At 42.0% G+C, this 19901-nt stretch overlaps 1 protein-coding gene and 1 pseudogene across 1 annotated transcript in view; one reads left to right on the forward strand and one right to left on the reverse strand.

Annotated features, from left to right (window-relative positions):
* Nucleotides 1-1111: 1111 nt before the first annotated feature.
* Nucleotides 1112-19901, reverse strand: part of BEND4 (BEN domain containing 4) — a 139036-nt gene continuing 120246 nt past the window's right edge. The window contains 1 exon segment of the mRNA XM_056557173.1: nt 1112-3574. Coding sequence (XP_056413148.1) covers nt 3357-3574 — 218 coding nt within the window. The 3' untranslated portion in view covers nt 1112-3356.
* LOC130356119 (60S ribosomal protein L7-like) lies at nt 13496-14145 on the forward strand (annotated as a pseudogene).

The following is a 19901-nucleotide window of genomic DNA, read 5'->3' on the forward strand; positions in this document are numbered from 1 at the left end:
TGTGCGTCTCAATGTGTACTAAGGGTCCTGAATAATTTCATTATAAACACCAGGCATGCACAAGACCTAGATGATACAAGCATGGCTGCGCAATGAATATTCATGGGGTTGTTCCTCTCAGTATCATTATATTTCTGCATGTTATGAATACTGTATGTAATATGGACAGTGATGTTGGTGAAATGTTTTTTTTTGCTATGTGAAAAAGTCAGTTAGGTAAGAAGAAAGGGTGCACTCTGCTCCAGTCATAGACCCGAATGTTCTCTTTACCAGCAAGGAACGACTGACCCATAGATAAGAACATGCAATGATTCATAAACGCTGAATATTAAGTTTTGTCACATATGTTAAATATTCTTGGTGGACTATGATGCTACAAACACACTCCAAGTGCATACTCCTCAACCGAGACTTTATCAACCTGTGTATCTGGGGCAGATCTAACATGATTTACCAACCAGTTCTCTATTAGGTTGCTTAACTATTGTCAGCAGTGTTTCTTTTTCCCTAAGATTTAAAAAATCATGGCACAAACCACATTGATGCAACCTATAAACACAGCTTTTATGGCATAGTCCAGTGCAGTAAAATATATATTCTATCCAAAGGATAGGGGATAAGTTTTAGATTGTGGAGATCCCAGTGGTGGGATGCCCCATGATCTCCTGCACAGCACCCTGGTAGTCCCCAGGAAGGGGGCATGTCGACCCTTGCATGTATTGCTATGGAAGAGTCGGAGATACCCGAATGCTGTATCTCTAGCTCTCCCATAGAGATACATGGAGATGGCCTGTTGGCAGCCACTTCGTGCGAGGGTCGACACACCCCCTTCCTAGGGACTGCTGGGGTGCTGTGCAGGAGCAGAGTTGCCCATAGCAACCAATTTTTTTCATTTTTGGAAAGGCCTCTATAAAAATTAAAGTAGCGATCTGATTGGTTGCTAAGGGCAGCTCAGCAACTTTTTTACTTGACAGGTTTTGATAACCCTCCCCCCAAGGTGTTTTCCAAGTGCTTAGGGCAGCACAAGCTGTACATACAACCGTAACACCCCCCCCCCTCCCCCTTCACTGGCCCCTTTTTTAGCTTCACCTTGCTAGTATGGGATTTAACTCTATTTTGTCTTCATTCTTCATGGCATACTTTCTATGAGTGGCTGGAAACATTTCTTAAAGATTTTGGTTCATATGGACATGATGGCATCACACAGTTACTGAAGATCTGTGAGCTTCACGTCCATGATGTGAAAATCCTGTTCCACCACATCCCAAAGGTGTAGAATGTATCCATGCTTTATGTTGTTTACGCCAAATACTGACCTTGCCATCTGAATGTCACAGCTGGAATCAAGAATCGTCAGACCAGGCAACATCCCTGTCTCTGATCTCAGTTGTTTATCCCCTTACTTGCTGCAATCAGGGCCACCATCAGGGGATACAGGCAGTACCCCAGGGTGGCCCTGGCTCAGTTAACAAATTTGCTTGCAGCCAGGATTTGAGATCACTGTATAGCTGTGACAAGCCTGTGTCCCGAAAGATTGGTTGTTTGGTCACAGCTACTTTAAATAACTAGTGGCTGCTGAGCATAGTGACAGATGAAACCTACAATGGGGGCACAGTGACAGTGGGGGCCCACAACTATATGGGGGCACAGAGACAGAGAGGGACTACAGCTATATATGTGGGCCTACAATTATATGAGGGCACAAAGACAAAGGGGGCCTACAACTATGTAGGAGCACAGAGACAGAGGGGTCTTACAACTATATGGGGGCATAGAGACAGATGGGGCCTATGGCTATATGAAGGCACACAGTGGGAGTTTGTAAAGAGGTGATGTCCTTGAGCAGTGTAAGGGGACGCAAAGTTTCTGGCGGCAGTAAATAAATATTTAGTAATGGGTAGCCATGGCAGCCAGGGGCCTCTTCGGCTTGCCATGGTTTTATGTCACAGGTACAGCCTAAGAAATTGCCCCTTGTCGTTTTACTACTCACGTTATAATGCTTTGTATAATGCTCATGTACTGAGTGTACCAAAGCATTGTCTTCAGAAGCCTGCACTGTACAGTAACCTGTTGGCACAGAAAAATGTTTAAAAAAAGGTTTATTAAACAAAAAAAAAATTGCATAAAAAGTATGGTATTGCTGCACTTGTAATAACCAAAATAAAATATGTAACGTTTTGGTTTTATTCTTATAGCCGCAAACTTTTGTCTTTCAATTTCCAGTCCCCCATCCCCAAAAAATAGTAAAAGTTAATAAATAATATGTATCCCAAAATGGTTCTATTAAAAAGAAGATATCCCATAAAAAAAACAAGCCAGCAAATCAATTGTGTTATTGTTGGTTTTTGTCCATTTCCACCACAGTTATTACGTTACATGTACCTCATAATGGTACCATTAACAGTACATCTCAACCTACAGAAAAAAAAGCGCCTTATATAGCTATATTAATGGGGGGAAAAATTCTAAAAAAAAAAGTACAACACAGGCTCCTAAAGGGGTTAAGAAGACATGCATGCTGAGTACCTGTATATTGTTGCTTATTTATGTATCACAATAGAGAAGTGGAAAGAAAAACACTGACTGACGAAAAGGAGCGTTACTGTTACCAAATGAAAGACAATGCGAAGAACACTTGAGTAATCAAAAAAGATATGACTTGTGATTCACTGAGCACATTACTCTGCATGATAAGCCGTATAACAAAGAAACCTGAGATTATGATGATGATGTGATTGTTCTGAAAGAATAAACTACTCTCATCTGTTTTGCCTTTGCAGCCGAAGGAATAAAATATACGCAACATAAGCACAAAGACACATAAATATTATCAGAGACAGAAATAATCCACACACAAAAAGGCACCAAAATCTTCCGTGTCGGAGTAGTGGCGACATTTTATGAACATAGGATGAACAAGTCGAATTTTTGCATAATTTAACCCAATTGTGAAAATGCAAATTCTATTAAAGCTAATTCTACAGAACACACCAACACGTTCCTGTCCAGTGATATTCAGTCTCCAAAAGCCTTGTTTAATCTGTGTTGTGTTCTATTTGGAGAAAAGAGTGAGTAACAGTCACATAGTACAGTCCACAGGAAGTCCCTGAAGATTTACCAAGATGACGAAATTCTTACACGCACACTCACACACACTGTACAGACTTGTAGTATACTTTGGACTGGTTTAGTGGCAGACTGGCATTGCTGGTAGGGCCCTAAGTGTCCCCGGCACCTTGCACAGCAACAAAACATTGAAGACACATTAACTTGAACTTTTACACTAAGATTTCATTTTGTGGCTAACTTTTTCACATTTTTTTCTTTTTCCATTTCGTCTTAGTCCTCATTCTTCATCAATCTGCAGATCCATCATGGGAGATTCTGTTAAATATCTCCTCTTGACACCCCTGGTGGTCCATAACATCATAATAGGAGTTTCCGTTATGGAAGAACGTTCCTACAGCGCGTCCTTGGCGAGCATGTCCTACTGCGTCGCTGAACACCTTGTTGATCTGCTCCTCGGATGGCATCCACCAGTCTGGGTTTGAAGTGCAATGCATCCTAATAAATTCTGAAAGAGTAAAAAGTAGACAAATGTTAGAAATCAAGCACTTGTGTAATGGTTTATGTGTATGTGACAGTTTTTTGGCAGGGTAACACCTAGTATTTGGTCAGTATTTTTTAGCTGAAAACCAACACAGAAAAACTTCTGTGTTTTGGACCCCTTCACGGGTTTGGCTTAAAATAGTGACTAAAATGCAATGGCCACCACTTATACATATTGTGTCTGAATTTTGGCACTACATTCACCAGAATTTTGACAGACTAAATGGGCAACACATTTATTATTGTTTGCACTGGAAACAATTGTAAAATTCACTTTTCATTTTTACAAGGTAAGGTAGAATCGTAAAAACTTTAAGACACCTTTTGATGCACATACAACAGGTGCTAAATTTAACACAGACCATGCTCCAAAATCATAGAGCCATGCACAAAACAACAGACAGGGTAAAGATGGACAATATTGTTAAATTCCCCATGTGTGAACCTGGTCTTTGAGACAAAGGTAAATCATGTCTGAAATTTTTCCACCTTTAATGTGACCTATACCGTGAACTTTCAATTGCAAAACAAACTAAAATCTTTGAGAGGGAAAGAACAAAAAATACACTATAAGGCTAAGTTTCCACTTGGTTTTTTTTCTGGCAGTTTTTGGATATCTGCCACTGCAGTTTTTGAGCCAAAGCCAGAATTGTATTCAAAAGGAATAGGACATATAAAGGAAGGACTTACACTTCTCTTCCCAAATGGATCCACTTCTGACTTTGGTTCAAAAACTGCAGTGGCAGATATCAAAAAACTGCCAGAAAAGAAGCCAAGTGGAAACTTGGGATATGGCAGGGTTCAGAATAGCCAATCACATTCAAACTCATGTTAAACAGAAGTTGTTATATACATTCTATCATTTAAAGGGGTTATTCAGGATCAGAAAAACATTTCTTACAAAAACAGCACCACCCTGTCCTCAGGCCGTGTGTGGTATTAGTCCGATAGAAATGAATGGAGCCAAGCTGTAATTTCACACCCAACCAGAGGACAAGTGTGGTCCTGTTTTGGAAGCAATTAGTTCCGTTTATCTATTCCTGGATAAGCCCTATAAATAGACTTTGATAAATCACAAATAAAGTTTAGTTGTTCTAGTAGGATTTTCCTGACATTTCCTTAGTTGCATCTCAGAGCAAAGTATTCCACAGAGAGCTTCCAAAACACCAGAGAAATCTCATTGTTGAAACATATCAGTCAGAAGGAGTACTTGAAAATTCTAAAGCATCAGATATGCCATGTAACACAGTAAAGACAGTCATCATCAAGGGGAGAAAATATGGTACAACAGAGACATTAACTAGAACTGGGCTTCCCTTCAAAATTGATGAAAAGACAAGATGAAAACTGGTCAGGAGACCTACTGCAACATCAAAGGAACTGCAGCAATTTCTGGCAAGTACTGGCTGTGTGCTACATGTGACAACAATCTCCTGTATTCTTCACATGAATTGGCTTTGTAAGAAAAGGCTTCCATCTTGCCATCCTACCCCAAAGAAAAACAACATCTAAGCCAGGCTGAAGATTGCAAAAACAAACCTCAAGTCCTCCAAAAGCATGAGGGAAAATGTGTTATGGTCTGATGAGACGAAGGATGAACTTTGCTATAATTCCAAAAGGTATCTTTGGTGCAAAAACAACACTGCACATTACCCAAAGAACACCATACCCACAGTGAAGTGTAGTGGCAGCATTATTTTTTCTTCAGTTAAAACCGGGGCCTTAGGCTGGGTTCACATCACGTTTTTTGCCATACTGTTTTCAATCCGTTTTTCTCAAGAAAACCGTATGGCAAAAAAACCGGATGGAACAGTATGGGAAAAAGTAAACCGTATGCGTTTTAAAACTGTATATTGTTTTTAAAAGTGCATACAGTTCCGTCCGTTTTTGATCACTTTGTCCATTTTTAATGGGAGGGGTGTTGGGTGGGAACTTTAGGATGCAAATGCGCATGTGCAAAGTAAAAAATGTATACGGTTTCCTGTATGGAACTGTATACATGTGGGTTTCCCATCGACGTCCATGTAAAAAAAAACATATGCGGTTGCAGTTACAGTGGTTGACCACGTTTTTGTCTCCAGTTTAAAAACGCATATGGTTTACTTTTTCCCATACTGGTTCATCGTTTTTTTTTGGCATACGGTTTCCTTTAGAAAAATGGATTGAAAACCGTATGGCAAAAACGTGATGTGAACCCAGCCTTAACCAGAAAAACTATTCATGTGAGTTATTAATGTGAGTACACCTGAACAAGTCACGACCAGGGTGTGATGTGATGTCACGACCAGTGCTGCTGGAACCTGGCTTTTGTTTAGAACACAGGGTGCTGCGGGAGATCACAGAGGGGCCTCAGAGGCGGGGACCCCCCGATTAGACATCTTATCCCCTATCCTATATATATATATATATATATCTATATATATATATATATATATATATATATATAAAAAAAAAAAAAGAATATATATATATATATATATATATATATAGTCATGGCCGTAAATGTTGGCACCCCTGAAATTTTTCTAGAAAATGAAGTATTTCTCACAGAAAAGGATTGCAGTAACACATGTTTTGCTATACACATGTTTATTCCCTTTGTGTGTATTGGAACTAAACCAAAAAAGGGAGGAAAAAAAGCTAATTGGACATAATGTCACACCAAACTCCCAAAATAGGCTGGACAAAATTATTGGCACCCTTAACTTAATATTTGGTTGCACACCCTTTGGAAAAAATAACTGAAATCAGTCGCTTCCTATAACCATCAATAAGCTTCTTACACCTCTCAGCCTTAATGTTGGACCACTCTTCCTTTGCAAACTGCTCCAGGTCTCTCTTATTGGAAGGTCGCCTTTTCCCAACAGCAATTTTAAGATCTCTCCACAGGTGTTCAATGGTATTTAGATCTGGACTCATTGCTGGCCACTTCAGAACTCTCCAGCGCTTTGTTGCCATCCATTTCTAGGGTGCTTTTTGACGTATGTTTTGGGTCACTGTCCTGCTGGAAGACCAAAGATCTTGGACGCAAACCCAGCTTTCTGACACTGGGCTGTATAGTACGACCCAAAATCCATTGGTAATCCTCAGATTTCATGATGCCTTGCACACAGTCAAGGCACCCAGTGCCAGAGGCAGCAAAGCAACCCCAAAACATCATTGAACCTCCACTATATTTCACTGTAGGCACTGTGTTCTTTTCTTTGTAGGCCTCATTGCGTTTTTGATAAACAGTAGAATGATGTGCTTTACCAAAAAGCTCTATCTTGGTCTCATCTGTCCACAAGATGTTGTCCCAGAAGGATTTTGTCTTACTCAAGTTCATTTTGGCAAAATGTAGTCTTGCTTTTTTATGTCTCTGTGTCAGCACTGGGGTCCTCCTGGGTCTCCTGCCATAGTGTTTCATTCATTTAAATATCGACGGATAGTTCGCACTAACACTGATGCTCCCTGAGCCTGCAGGACAACTTGAATATCTTAGGAACTTGTTTGGGGCTGCTTATCCACCATCCAGATTATCCTGTGTTGACGCCTTTCATAAATTTTTCTCTTCTGTCGCCCAGGGAGATTAGCTACAGTGCCATGGGTTGCAAACTTCTTGATAATGTTGCGCACTGTGGACAAAGGCAAATCTAAATCTCTGGAGATGGACTTGAGAACCAAAATTGTGGAAAAATATCAACAATCTCAAGATTACAAGTCCTCAGACAGTTCTCTTCTCCTCTTTCTGTTGTCCATGCTTAGTGTTGCACACACAGACACACAATGCGAAGACTAAGTGAACTCGTCTCCTTTTTATCTGCTTTCAGGTGTAATTTTTATATTGCCCACACCAGATTTTTGCCCCAGGTGAGTTTAAAGAAGCATCACATGCTTGAAACAATCTTATTTGTCTAGAAAAATTTCAGGGGTGCCAATATTTACGGCCATGACTGTATATATATCTAGTGCTGGCCAACATTCTTTGGTTGTATATATATATATATATATATATATATCAGAACCATAGTACATCACTAGTGATTATTCATACATTAACAGACAGCAATGTTTTGGGTGTGTTATACCCTTCATTAGGTGTTGGATGGTCCAAATGTTAAAAGGGTACTCCGCCCCTAGCATCTAATCCCCTATTCAAAGGATAGGGGATTAGATGGGAGATTGCCGGGGTCCCGCTGCTGGGGACCCCCGGGATCTCCGCTGCAGCACCCCGCTATCATTACTGCACAGAGCAAACTCGCTCTATGCATAATGACCGGCGATACAGGGGCAGGAACATCGTGACTTCATGGCTCCACCCCCTTATGAGATCACAGCCCGCCCCCTTAATGCAAGTCTATGGAGGGGGGGGGGGGCGTAATGGCTGCCACGCCCCCTCCCGTAGACTTGTATTGAGGGGGCGGGCCGTGACGTCACGAGGGGGTGGAGCCGTGAAGTCACGATGCTCCGGCCCCTGTATTGCCCATCATTATGCACAGAGAGAGTTTGCTCTGTGCAGTAATAATAGCGGGGTGCTGCAGCGGAGATCCCGGGGGTCCCCAGCAGCGGGACCCCAGCGATCTGACATCTTATCCCCTATCCTTTGAATAGGAGATAAGATGCTAGGGGCGGAGTACCCCTTTAAGAAGACTTAGAAATAGGTAGGTATGAAACTGAACCTGCTTAGTGCCACTGCACACAGTGTAATGAACAACTTCAGGTTTATTCCTTCCCAGTTTTGAGGTATGTTGTCATTTGAACCATCCACTGCCTGATAAAGGATATTACACACCTGAAATATTGAGGTCTATGATAATTGCTGGCAGTGAATCTGGGTTCTGAAATATATGATAGGTGAAAAAAAAGGTTTAACAATATCCTGGCTTTTGGGGGACTGTCCCATTGCCTGTACTTAATGTTCCTCCTAAAGTGACCTGCCCCAACCCACCCAAACTGTTGCTATCCCCATGTGAATAATTGCTGGCGGTGTACTAGGGTCTTGAGACGTATAATAATATACTACTAAAAAATCTTAAGCGATATCCGACTTTGGAAATGCTTTCCCATTCCCTGTACCATCTGAATTAGTATGAACGGAAATGGCCAACCCAACGTGCGCCCATCAAAACAAATATCATTTTTGAGTTTGTACTGCCTGAACCTAGATTTACTGTTTAGGAGGAACATGTGATATAGACATCATTGTATAGTCATACAATAACATTGGTGGGGATGTTATCTTCAAGTTCAGTTATGTTTGATAATATGTATTTCCTTCAGATCACCGGGGCAGCTATGGAGGCCAAATTCAATCACCATAGTCGTTTGTCTACATCAGTATCCTCCAGACCGGTTATGTTTTCTACTCAATACAGCAGTCAGTTTGGTGAAATCTGCAAAATATTACATAAATTTATGCCTCTAATCACCACTGATCCTGCTTATACTCTTATACATTATCTGGGGGATACTGATGTGTAGCCAAAAGAGCCCCAACCCTAGGACAACTGTCACCCAGTCTTTTCTCTAGTACCGGTAGACAGGAACATACAGTGACCCCCCGACCTACCATGGCCCAGACATGTTGAAGGCAGCATCAACATACGATGCTTTTGTATGTCGGGGCCATCGCATAAACGGCTATCCGGCAGCGCAGACTGCTTCAGCTTCCACCAGATAGCCGTTTACGGTGCCCCGTGTGGTCCGCTGACGATCACTTACCTGTCCTCGGGGCTCCGGCACATCCTCTTCGGGATCCCCTCCATCGTCGGTGCTCTCCATCATCGTCATCACGTCGCTGCGCACGCCGTCCCGTCATCCAATAGGAGCGGCGTGCGTAACGACGTGATGGCGGCGATGGAGAGCGCGGGTGCCGGGGAAGCAGAGGCCTTGCCGGAGCGTCAGGGACACCCCGAGGACGCGGCGACAGCGATGGAAGGCGACATCCAGGGCAGTGGTGACGAGTGGTGACGGTCCGGAGCGGCGGGGACAGGATGAGTACAACTTCCTATACCAGTGGTCTTCAACCTGCGGACCTCCAGATGTTGCAAAACTACAACTCCCAGCATGCCCGGACAGCCGTTGGCTGTCCGGGCATGCTGGGTGTTGTAGTTTTGCAACATCTGGAAGTCCGCAGGTTGTAGATCAATGTCCTATACTTTACATTGCACGGATCCCTCAACATACGATGGTTTCAACAAGCGATGGTCCATTTGGAACGGATTACCATCGTATGTTGAGGGACCACTGTACCTGGCTGAAACATGTCGGCACATACAGATGCGGTCACCGTGTCTCAGTTATTAAACCTGCCAATACATTTACTTCCTTTTCAACAGGTAAAACATACAATATCAAACAATACATAAATTACAATACCTCATGTAATATATTTGATCTCATGCACTCAATGCAAGTTACAATATGTGGGATGTACCACTACCCCTCTCAAAACAAGAATTTGCAACCACCTTTCAGATGTTCCCTTCTCTTATATTTGTAATACTTCGGCAGTTACCATACACTGTGCACAGTTACATGCAGGAAGTACAGCATCCTTGACGGTACAAGGCATAGAAAGAGTTAACTCTTCCACACAGAGGTGGAGATTTTCGCCAAAGGGTCCTTGCACGTGAGATTTTTGGGATTATCACATTGGAAACACGGGTCCCCACTGGATTGAACAGAAGACAGGATACTTTACTTTATTATCACTAATATATTATTTTGTGTATTCCGATGTCTTCGGCATCTCAGTGCCCGTATGTTTCATGAGATATATTCTGTATATATTGTCTATTCAACTTGTCATATTTGTTACTGCTGTATATGCTTATACATATGTGTACTTATATCTGTTTCACTTATGAAGTTACAGCAGTATTCAATAAGATCTTTTTATTCTATTGATCCATGTGTCCTTTCTGGACTTTTACATGTTAAGGGTTAAGTATTTCGGGACAGGTGTATCCCATCTTCCTTGAGCTACTTTCCCTATTTAACTGAGGAAACTCATTTTGTACGATGTATGACTGAGGGCAGCATCGCCTGAAACGCGTTACTTTGTTCACTCTGTGTCTCCGGACTTTTATATAAATAAACAGGACTTTCTTTGCATTATATCCTCGCTGACTTCTCTTCTACATTTCTTATGTTCAGTTTGCATTAACTTTCAAACCAAAGTGCCCACGATAAAACACCACTGAGTTTTAGAGCATTCAATTGATACCAAGAGATCAAGAGATAGAGAATCATCAAGCCTCAACTTTGGTAACCAGTGGACATCTGAGCTCACTGACCCCTTCTATGTCTCTATGATCTGAGCTCACCGACCCCTTCTATGTCTCTATGATCTGAGCTCACCGACCCTTTCTATGTCTATGACCTGAGCTCACCGACCCTTTCTATGTCTCTATGATCTGAGCTCACTGACCCTTTCTATGTCTATGACCTGAGCTCACCGACCCCTTCTATGTCTATGACCTGAGCTCACCGACCCCTTCTATGTCTCTATGATCTGAGCTCACCGACCCCTTCTATGTCTCTATGATCTGAGCTCACCGACCCTTTCTATGTCTCTATGATCTGAGCTCACCGACCCCTTCTATGTCTATGACCTGAGCTCACCGACCCCTTCTATGTCTCTATGATCTGAGCTCACCGACCCCTTCTATGTCTCTATGATCTGAGCTCACCGACCCTTTCTATGTCTCTATGATCTGAGCTCACCGACCCTTTCTATGTCTCTATGATCTGAGCTCACCGACCCTTTCTATGTCTCTATGATCTGAGCTCACCGACCCCTCTATGTCTATGACCTGAGCTCACCGACCCCTTCTATGTCTCTATGATCTGAGCTCACCGACCCCTTCTATGTCTCTATGATCTGAGCTCACCGACCCTTTCTATGTCTCTATGATCTGAGCTCACCGACCCCTTCTATGTCTATGACCTGAGCTCACGACCCCTTCTATGTCTATGACCTGAGCTCACCGACCCCTTCTATGTCTCTATGATCTGAGCTCACTGACCCTTTCTATGTCTCTATGACCTGAGCTCACCGACCCCTTCTATGTCTCTATGATCTGAGCTCACTGACCCTTCTATGTCTCTATGATCTGAGCTCACCGACCCCTTCTATGTCTCTATTATCTGAGCTCACCGACCCCTTCTATGTCTCTATGATCTGAGCTCACCGACCCCTTCTATGTCTTTATGATCTGAGCTCACCGACCCTTCTATGTCTCTATGATGTGAGCTCATGACCCCTTCTATGTCTCTATGATCTGAGCTCCCCCCTTTTATGTCTCTATGATCTGAGCTCACTGACCCCTTCTATGTCTCTATGATCTGAGCTCATGACCCCTTTCTATGTCTCTATGATCTGGACTCACTGACCCCTTCTATGTCTCTATGATGAAAAGATTCATTTACACAGAATTTTTCTTTGATTCAATGAAACCATGGCTACAATGCTCATACTGAACAAGAAAAGTCATCATGCGTTGTACGCTGACGTTACTTATTGATTGCCTCTCTGCCTGAAAGCTGACAGGTCATCTTCCAAGAAAAATGTGCCATTTTAAGTAACTATTTAGAAATTTACATAATATACACAGCAAGCTCCCAGTTTCCTGCTGATTCTAAAGATCTTTACAAATTTTACGAAAATGTTAAGGGAACTGTTGTGTTTATACAATGAAGAATTAATGTGAACCAACAAGGACAAGTCGGTCAAAGTGACTACAAGAGAAGAATCAGACAAGAATACTACACATACTATATTATTCGGAATTAAATTTGATTGAATCCAGCCTTCAGGGAACAATAATCAGTATCTAACAAGATGGTACATGTACTGCAATATGTTTGAAGACTGAAGGCATGGGGTAATGGAGCTTCTTCTGGGGATGGCACTGTTATGGAGCGTCTTAGCTATTTTCATCATCACACTGTCAATACAACATGTCACTCTTTATCCATGGCTGTTTACTTTGGTCATATTCAGGTGTCACCATATTCTTGTTTGTAAAATGTCTGAGAAGCTCTGCTCGGAGGGACCTAAAAGATGTTTGAACCATCTTTTTTTTTTTCTCTCTCTTTTTTTAAGCACTTTTCTAGTAAGCCTCTAGAACAGGGAATATGGATTCTCTGTTAGGCTGGGTTCACACTACGTTTTTGCCATACTGTTTTCAATCCATTTTTCTAAAGAAAACAGTATGGCAAAAAAACGTATGGAACAGTATGGAAAAAAGTAAACCGTATGCGTTTTTAAACAGTATACTGTTTTTAAAAGTGCATACAGTTCCGTCAGTTCTATAGAAAAAAAAACCATACGTTTTTGAAAATTTTGTCCATTTTTAATGGGAGGGGTCTTGGGTGGGGACTTTAGGATTCAAATGCGCATGTGCACAGTAAAAACGTATACGTTTTTCCCGTATGGAACCGCATACATGTGCGTTTCCCATTGACGTCCATGTTAAAAAAAAAACGTATGCGGTTGCAGTGCGGTTTTTAAACCGGAGTCAAAACCGTGGTTGACCGCATACGTTTTTTTTAACATGGGAAACGCACACGGTTCCATACGGGAAAAACGTATACGTTTTTACTTTGCACATGCGCATTTGAATCCTAAAGTCCCCACCCAAGAGCCCTCCCATTAAAAATGGACAAAATTTTCAAAAACGTATGGTTTTTTTTTAATAAAAACTGAAGGAACTGTATGCACTTTTAAAAACTTATAACTTATAAAGTTGAGAATAGACCTATCGGTACAGAAAGAACCAGCAGGAGGTCAGATTCTATAATAAGTGGCATATATGATCCCTACATTCTCTAGTCATCTAGCCAAGCAGTTTTTTTTTTTTTTTTTATAACTCATTATAACTCTTTTCTGGTGGTGAGCATGATGGAGACAGAAGGAAAACAGGAGAAAAAGCTGCCATCCGTCCCAGAAAGCCTCCTCAAGAGGCGAAAGGCGTTTGTGTCTGCCAAGGCCCGAAGGAAAAAAAAGAAAGATCATCTACAAGAGGGCGGGGAGCCACCAGGCAGATGTACAGAAAGTAAATTACTAAGTCCCCGCCGAGCCCAAATTGGCTTTTGTCATTAGAATTTGCGGTATCAATGGTGTCAGCCCAAAGGTGCGTAAGGTGTTGCAACTCCTTTGCCTGCGTCAGATTTTTAATCGCACCTTTGTGAAACTCAACAAGACTTCTATTAATATGCTCAGGTTGATAGAGCCCTACATTGCCTGGGGTTATCCCAACCTCAAATCAGTTAAAGAGTTGATCTCCAAGCAAGGTTTCCTGAAGATCAAGAAACAGCGTATCCCCCTGACTGATAACTCTCTTATTGAGAATCATCTTGGCAAACGTGGCATCAACTGTGTCAAAGATCTGATCCATGAGATCAACACAGTTGGCAAACAACTTCCTCTGGCCCTTCAAGCTGTCCTTCCCCAGGGATGGTATGAAGAAGAAAACTATACATGTTGTCTATGGTGGTAATGCAGGACACAGGGAGGACCAGATCAACAGATTGATAAGGAAGATGAACTAAGGTTTCCTATGGATGCACCCCTCTCTGGTCAAGTAATAGAAATCTATTTACAAAGAATATATATATATATATATATATATATATATATATATATATAAATAAAATTATAACTTTAGTCTCAGGGTTAGAATAAGTACAACCATACCAAATTTATATTGTGTTTTCTTTTTAGGTTTCACTACTTCAGCTCAATTAAAAACCCACATTGCTGCACTTCAAGCAATTAAGAGAAAATCTGTGTTTTTCTTTTGTCTCCCCCCTGAAATGTGTTACGCCGAGCGCTCCGGGTCCCCGCACCTCCCCGGAGCGCTCGCGGCGTTCACCTTCTCGCAGCGCCCCGGTCAGACCCGCTGACCGGGAGCGCTGCATTAATGTCACCGGCGGGGATGCGACCCGCGTAGCGGGACGCGCCCGCTAGCGGCTCGCATCCCAGTCACCTCATCTGTCCTGCCCCCGTCGGCTCAGTCCCGGCACGCGCGGCCCAGCTCCCTAGGGCGCGCGCGCCGGCTCTCTGCGATTTAAAGAGCCAGTGTGCCACTGTGCCTGGCTCAATCAGTGCTCACACCTGTGCCCTCTTTATAAAACCTCCCTTCCCCTTCCCTTTCTTGCCGGATCTTGTTGCCCTTGTGCCAGTGAAAGCGTTCCTTGTATGTCCCAAGCCAGTGTTCCAGACCCTCTGCCGTTGCCCCTGACTACGATCCTTGCTGCCTGCCCTGACCTTCTGCTACGTCCAACCTTGCTCTTGCCTAATCCCTTGTACCGTGCCTATCTCGGCAGTCAGTCGGGGTTGAGTCGCTATCGGGTGGAACGACCTGGGGGTTACCTGCCGCTGCAAGTCCATCCCGCTTTGCGGCGGGCTCTGGTGAAAACCAGTAACCCCTTAGACTCCGTTCCCCTGGTACGGCCCACGTCATCACCCCACTGACACAGAGGATCCACCACCAGTATCCTCACAATATCCGGATCCTAACAGTAAGTATCGTTGATAATAAAAGAAGATACTAAGAAGATTGGGTGAGTCGCCATCCCCTTACTTCTATTTATTGGATTAAAAAAAGAAATAAATCTAAAGGCTTGGTTTATATCAAACTTGTAGTTTCTATCAGTACCATTTTGGTACATTTTGATTGCTTTCGTTTACGTTGTTTGGAAGGCAGATTAACGAAATACAGCAATTGTAGCTTTTAAAAAAATTTATTTATATATATATATATATATATATATATATATATTTTTTTTTTTTTTACAGCATTTACCGTGCAGGGTAAGGCTCCAAGCACACTTAGTTTTGTCCATACAGGAACCAGACCCGGCTAGGGAGTGGGAAAATCGGGCGCTCCCGTATCCCAGCCAGACCCCACGCCCATCTCATTCATTTGAACGAGCCGACTGGAGTCACATAGTGACTCAAGTTGGCTAATTTTTGCCCTGTCTCCGGTTTTCTGGCCAGACTGAAAACCGTGGTATGCTGCGGTTTTCAGTCTGGCCACAAAACCGGATACGGTGCAAAAATGAGGGTATAGATTTGATGCGCAGGATTTTCTGCTGCAGATTTCAATGTAAACTAAATGACTGAGCGCAGCTTCTAATCTGCAGTTACAAATCCTGCGCATCAAATCTGCGCACGATCCTGTACATGTAAACGCACCCTTAAGGAGGCCAGTCTTTGGAGAATGAAGCAGTATGAAGTGTACATTAGATCTTTTCAATTAGAACGCTATCATGTTAATTAAACAGGAGCTTCTACCTCTTTATATCACCGTCATTCTGCCGGAGAAGGAGCTGTGCTTTATTAGTTTATACTTCATAATCTCTACTGCTTTAATTTATATAGCTGTAACATCTGGCTGGGCTTTAAATAATGATCAAAAGAGACATCTGTTATCTGTATTTATGGAATGATATGATTTGTCTGAATGTTCATTGACTGCAGTTTGTATTGTAATTAATGATCTGGTTGCCGACCCTTTTGTGTAGCAAATGGATATTAAAAAGAAAGTCATTTAAATCAAAGCATTCAAAAACTGATCTGAACAAAGGCCAAATCCAGATACAATGTATATGTGCAAACAGCTCATCTTCATGTTGTATGTGATGCCCAAAAGCAATTATACGGTAGATCCAAGAAATTGTAGGTAGATGATTCCACATGTTTTCTCTATATACTGTGTGACATTTTCTCCATTTATATAGATAGCAATTTCAAAATGATTTTGGTTGCCATGGGAAACAGTCAGCTTTTTGTATCAGGAAGATTGCTATGTTGTATCAGCCAGTTTAGCTAATAATTCTGTTAACTGGCCAGTATTACGGCCTACAGCCATGTCTCTACATTCCCCCTTCCACCATTGCACAATATACCTAGAGCTTTATGCCTGTGTATATATCAGAGCTGTATGCAGATTCCATATACTGTATTGTCTAGTAATCATCACTACATGGGTAAAGTGTTATGAACATGCCCAAAGCAGGTGTCAATGCAGCTTGCTAGAGCTTTAGCACCGTGCAATCCCTTTCTTGACAGACTCAATATCAATAGATACCAACAGAAATTGACACTGCTTGTGACTTGTGATGGTATGGTGTATAAGTTACAGGAACACGTATCACCTATACACATAATAAGTGAAAAATGTGTGTTTTTGGGGTTCCTACCACATCTGTCACAAGAAGAAAGTGGCATTTGTACTAAGTTGTGGCCATGCCGGTGACCCTGCTGATGGATATAGTTGAATGCTGCACTCAGATATCACAGCTGTACTCTGCTAACTCTGTCAGTTCTGTCAGGATGATGGCAAACTAGTATGTAAGGCAAAAGCCAAAATTCACCTGTGCGTGTGCTTGCCTGAGGAAGGTCCATGATGTAAGGACCGAAACAGGGGCGGACTGACTAGCTAGTCCACAGGAGTTTTGGGTAGGGCTGCTGACTAGCCATACACCAGACTTCCGCATAGCTTCCCACCTAACTACCTGGCCACATAGCCGCCCACCTAACTACCTGGCCACATAGCCGCCCACCTGACTACCTGGCCACATAGCCGCCCACCTGACTACCTGAACACATAGCCACCTACCTGACCTCTGAGCCGCCAACCTGACCTCCTGGCCGCATACCTGCGAAAGTGGACAACGCTGATCAGAAAATATGTCTTCTGTGGGTCCATAGATGTAACTGTAATAACTTATATTGTAAACAGATCCTTCTGGTATATACCTGTACATCACTTATAATAACTTATATGGTATACAGATCCAGTGTACAGACGTTTCGTGCCCATAATGCACTTCGTTGGATCACCTTGGAGATGGTTCGGCGAAGTGCATTCTGGGCACGAAACGGATGTCAGATTCCACTGTTCCATAAGCTCCCCCGTTTGTCTCTCCCCACTATATCCCAATACCTGTACGTACTATCCTCTATGTCTTTGTAATAAAGAAGTTACTAATTTGGATCAGCTATACCTGAGTTGCTGAGTCCATGCTTCTTTACATTGAGGATTGATTGCAGACTTCCTTCTGCTTACGGACGCCGAGCACCAGGTGGAGATCCAGGTTGGACTGCGGTCACACAGCACCCTTGCATGATCTATTGCTACATTGGACATGTGAGTACAGGGCAGTGCTCAGCTTCTGTTTGCTTTTTCTAAGCCTGCTATAGTACAACTGGTATATACCTCTATATGATCCTGTATATAAATCACTTATATGGTATACAAGATCCTCTGTACAGCTGGTATCTACCACTATATGGGCACGGTATATAATCACTTATATGGTATACTATATGGTATACAGATCTGTGTTAAGCTGGTATATACCTCTATATTGTTGTGTATATACAGTGATCCCTCAACATTAAATAGTTTCAACATACAATTGTCTTTTCTGGACCATTGTAACTTGAAACCACACTCAACATTCAATGCTACAGACAGTCCAGACCAAGAAACATGTCAATGGCTGGAAGAACTGACCAATTAGAATGGACATTCACTGGTAAAACACCTGTAATACTGAAGTGTATGCACTGAATTCCTGTCTGGTAGCGCTCCCCTACATTACAGGGAGGTATTACATGTTCTGTGCTACTCTTTAACTGTGCCAGGGTTAGCTGCTCCTTTGGACACCAAGTAAGGCCGGCTCCATTTTGCTTTTTTAGGACATTTCATGTACTGTACAGGACCCCGAAGAAGATCCTATCCTCTACATAGACAGTGATTTACAGCTCCCAGCAGATCGTTTTTACTTTTATATGTAAGGACTTGCTTTATCTCTATTAGTTGTCTACTTATTTTTGTTTCATTATCCCTTTTTCCTATTTTTGGATGACATTTTGGGGCTTCAGAACCAATTACCAGGTTTCCTTAGTGTTATGGTCTCAACATACAATGGTTGTCCAGGGACCAATTAATACTGTAACTTGAGGGACCATTGTAATCACTTATATGGTATACAGATCCTGTGTACAGCTGGTATATACCTCTATATGGCCCTGTATGTAGGAATACTGGTCTGTGCACAGTGGTTTTATTCAGTAACAGTACGGTGCATTAGTCAGTGACTGTGTGATGTATAGTGAGTTCCTGGTGCGCTGTTATTTGGCCCTTGTATACTGTTAATTTGTGTATAGTGGTTTTACAGTAACAGTATTATCTAGTTATTGTGTGGTGGTATAGATCTACTCCTTGTATACTGGTATTATCAGTCATGGAAAATTATCTTACCTATGTTAACGCGTCATATATATATATATATATATATATTTATATAATTTTTTTTATTTTGTGTGTAGGGGTGGGGCATGAGGAGGGATCAGGGTGGAATATGGGTGGGGCCGGGGTGTGGCCAGGGGTGGAGTCTCACAGGGGCCCACGCTTTATTTGGTCCTGGGGCCTTAAGTGTTGTCAGTCTGCCCCTGGTTGTATGTGTAACTTTTTACAGTAAATACCATTATACTAGTCACAAGTGACTAATGGTATTTAGTATATGGACTGGCTTATGGGTCAATGATTGGAGTCCCCAAAACCTGGATCCCTTACAATCTGGTTCTGATTGATTTTCTGCTACCCAGTATGTATGGCAGGACCAGGGATGGATTTAACTAAAGGCATAATGGGTATGAACCTATGGACACCCAGGGTTCTAAACCTGATTTTTATTCTTTTGGACAAATTGGAAAAGTATAGATAGACAATATTTTTATGGACAAACTATAAAAACCCATAAAGATTATTAGTAGTACATAAATTATTACAATTACAACAATAATGCCTTCTCCAACTTAAAAAAGGCAGAGAGAATCACACTGAAAAAGTCTATTTTAGTGGACTGTCCAGCAATTTACAGAGAGTTGGCAAAACTGTAGGTAAATCTAGGGGAAGAGAGTCTGGTAATGTGAAAATTTTTATTAAAATACACAGAACAGTGACAATTCATATGCAAATGACCTGAATTAATGTGCATTGGAAAAATGCTTATTACTGTGTTTAGTGCAACAACTACGTCACTGTGTATGTGGGTGCCCATCTCCGGGGATGTTGTCATGTTGTTACTAAAGGGGTACTCTGGAGAATTTTAAATTTTTTTTTAAAATCAACTGGTGACAGAAAGTTAAACAGATTTGTAAATTACTTCTATATAAAAATCTTAATCCTTCCAGTACTTTTTAGCTGCTATATGAGCCACAGGAAGTTCTTTTATTTTCAAATGTCTTTTCTGTCTGACCACAGTGCTGTCTGCTGACACCTCTGTCCATG

This window comes from Hyla sarda, chromosome 1 (genome assembly GCF_029499605.1).
Source record: "Hyla sarda isolate aHylSar1 chromosome 1, aHylSar1.hap1, whole genome shotgun sequence".
In the NCBI taxonomy this organism is placed as follows: Eukaryota; Metazoa; Chordata; class Amphibia; order Anura; family Hylidae; genus Hyla; species Hyla sarda.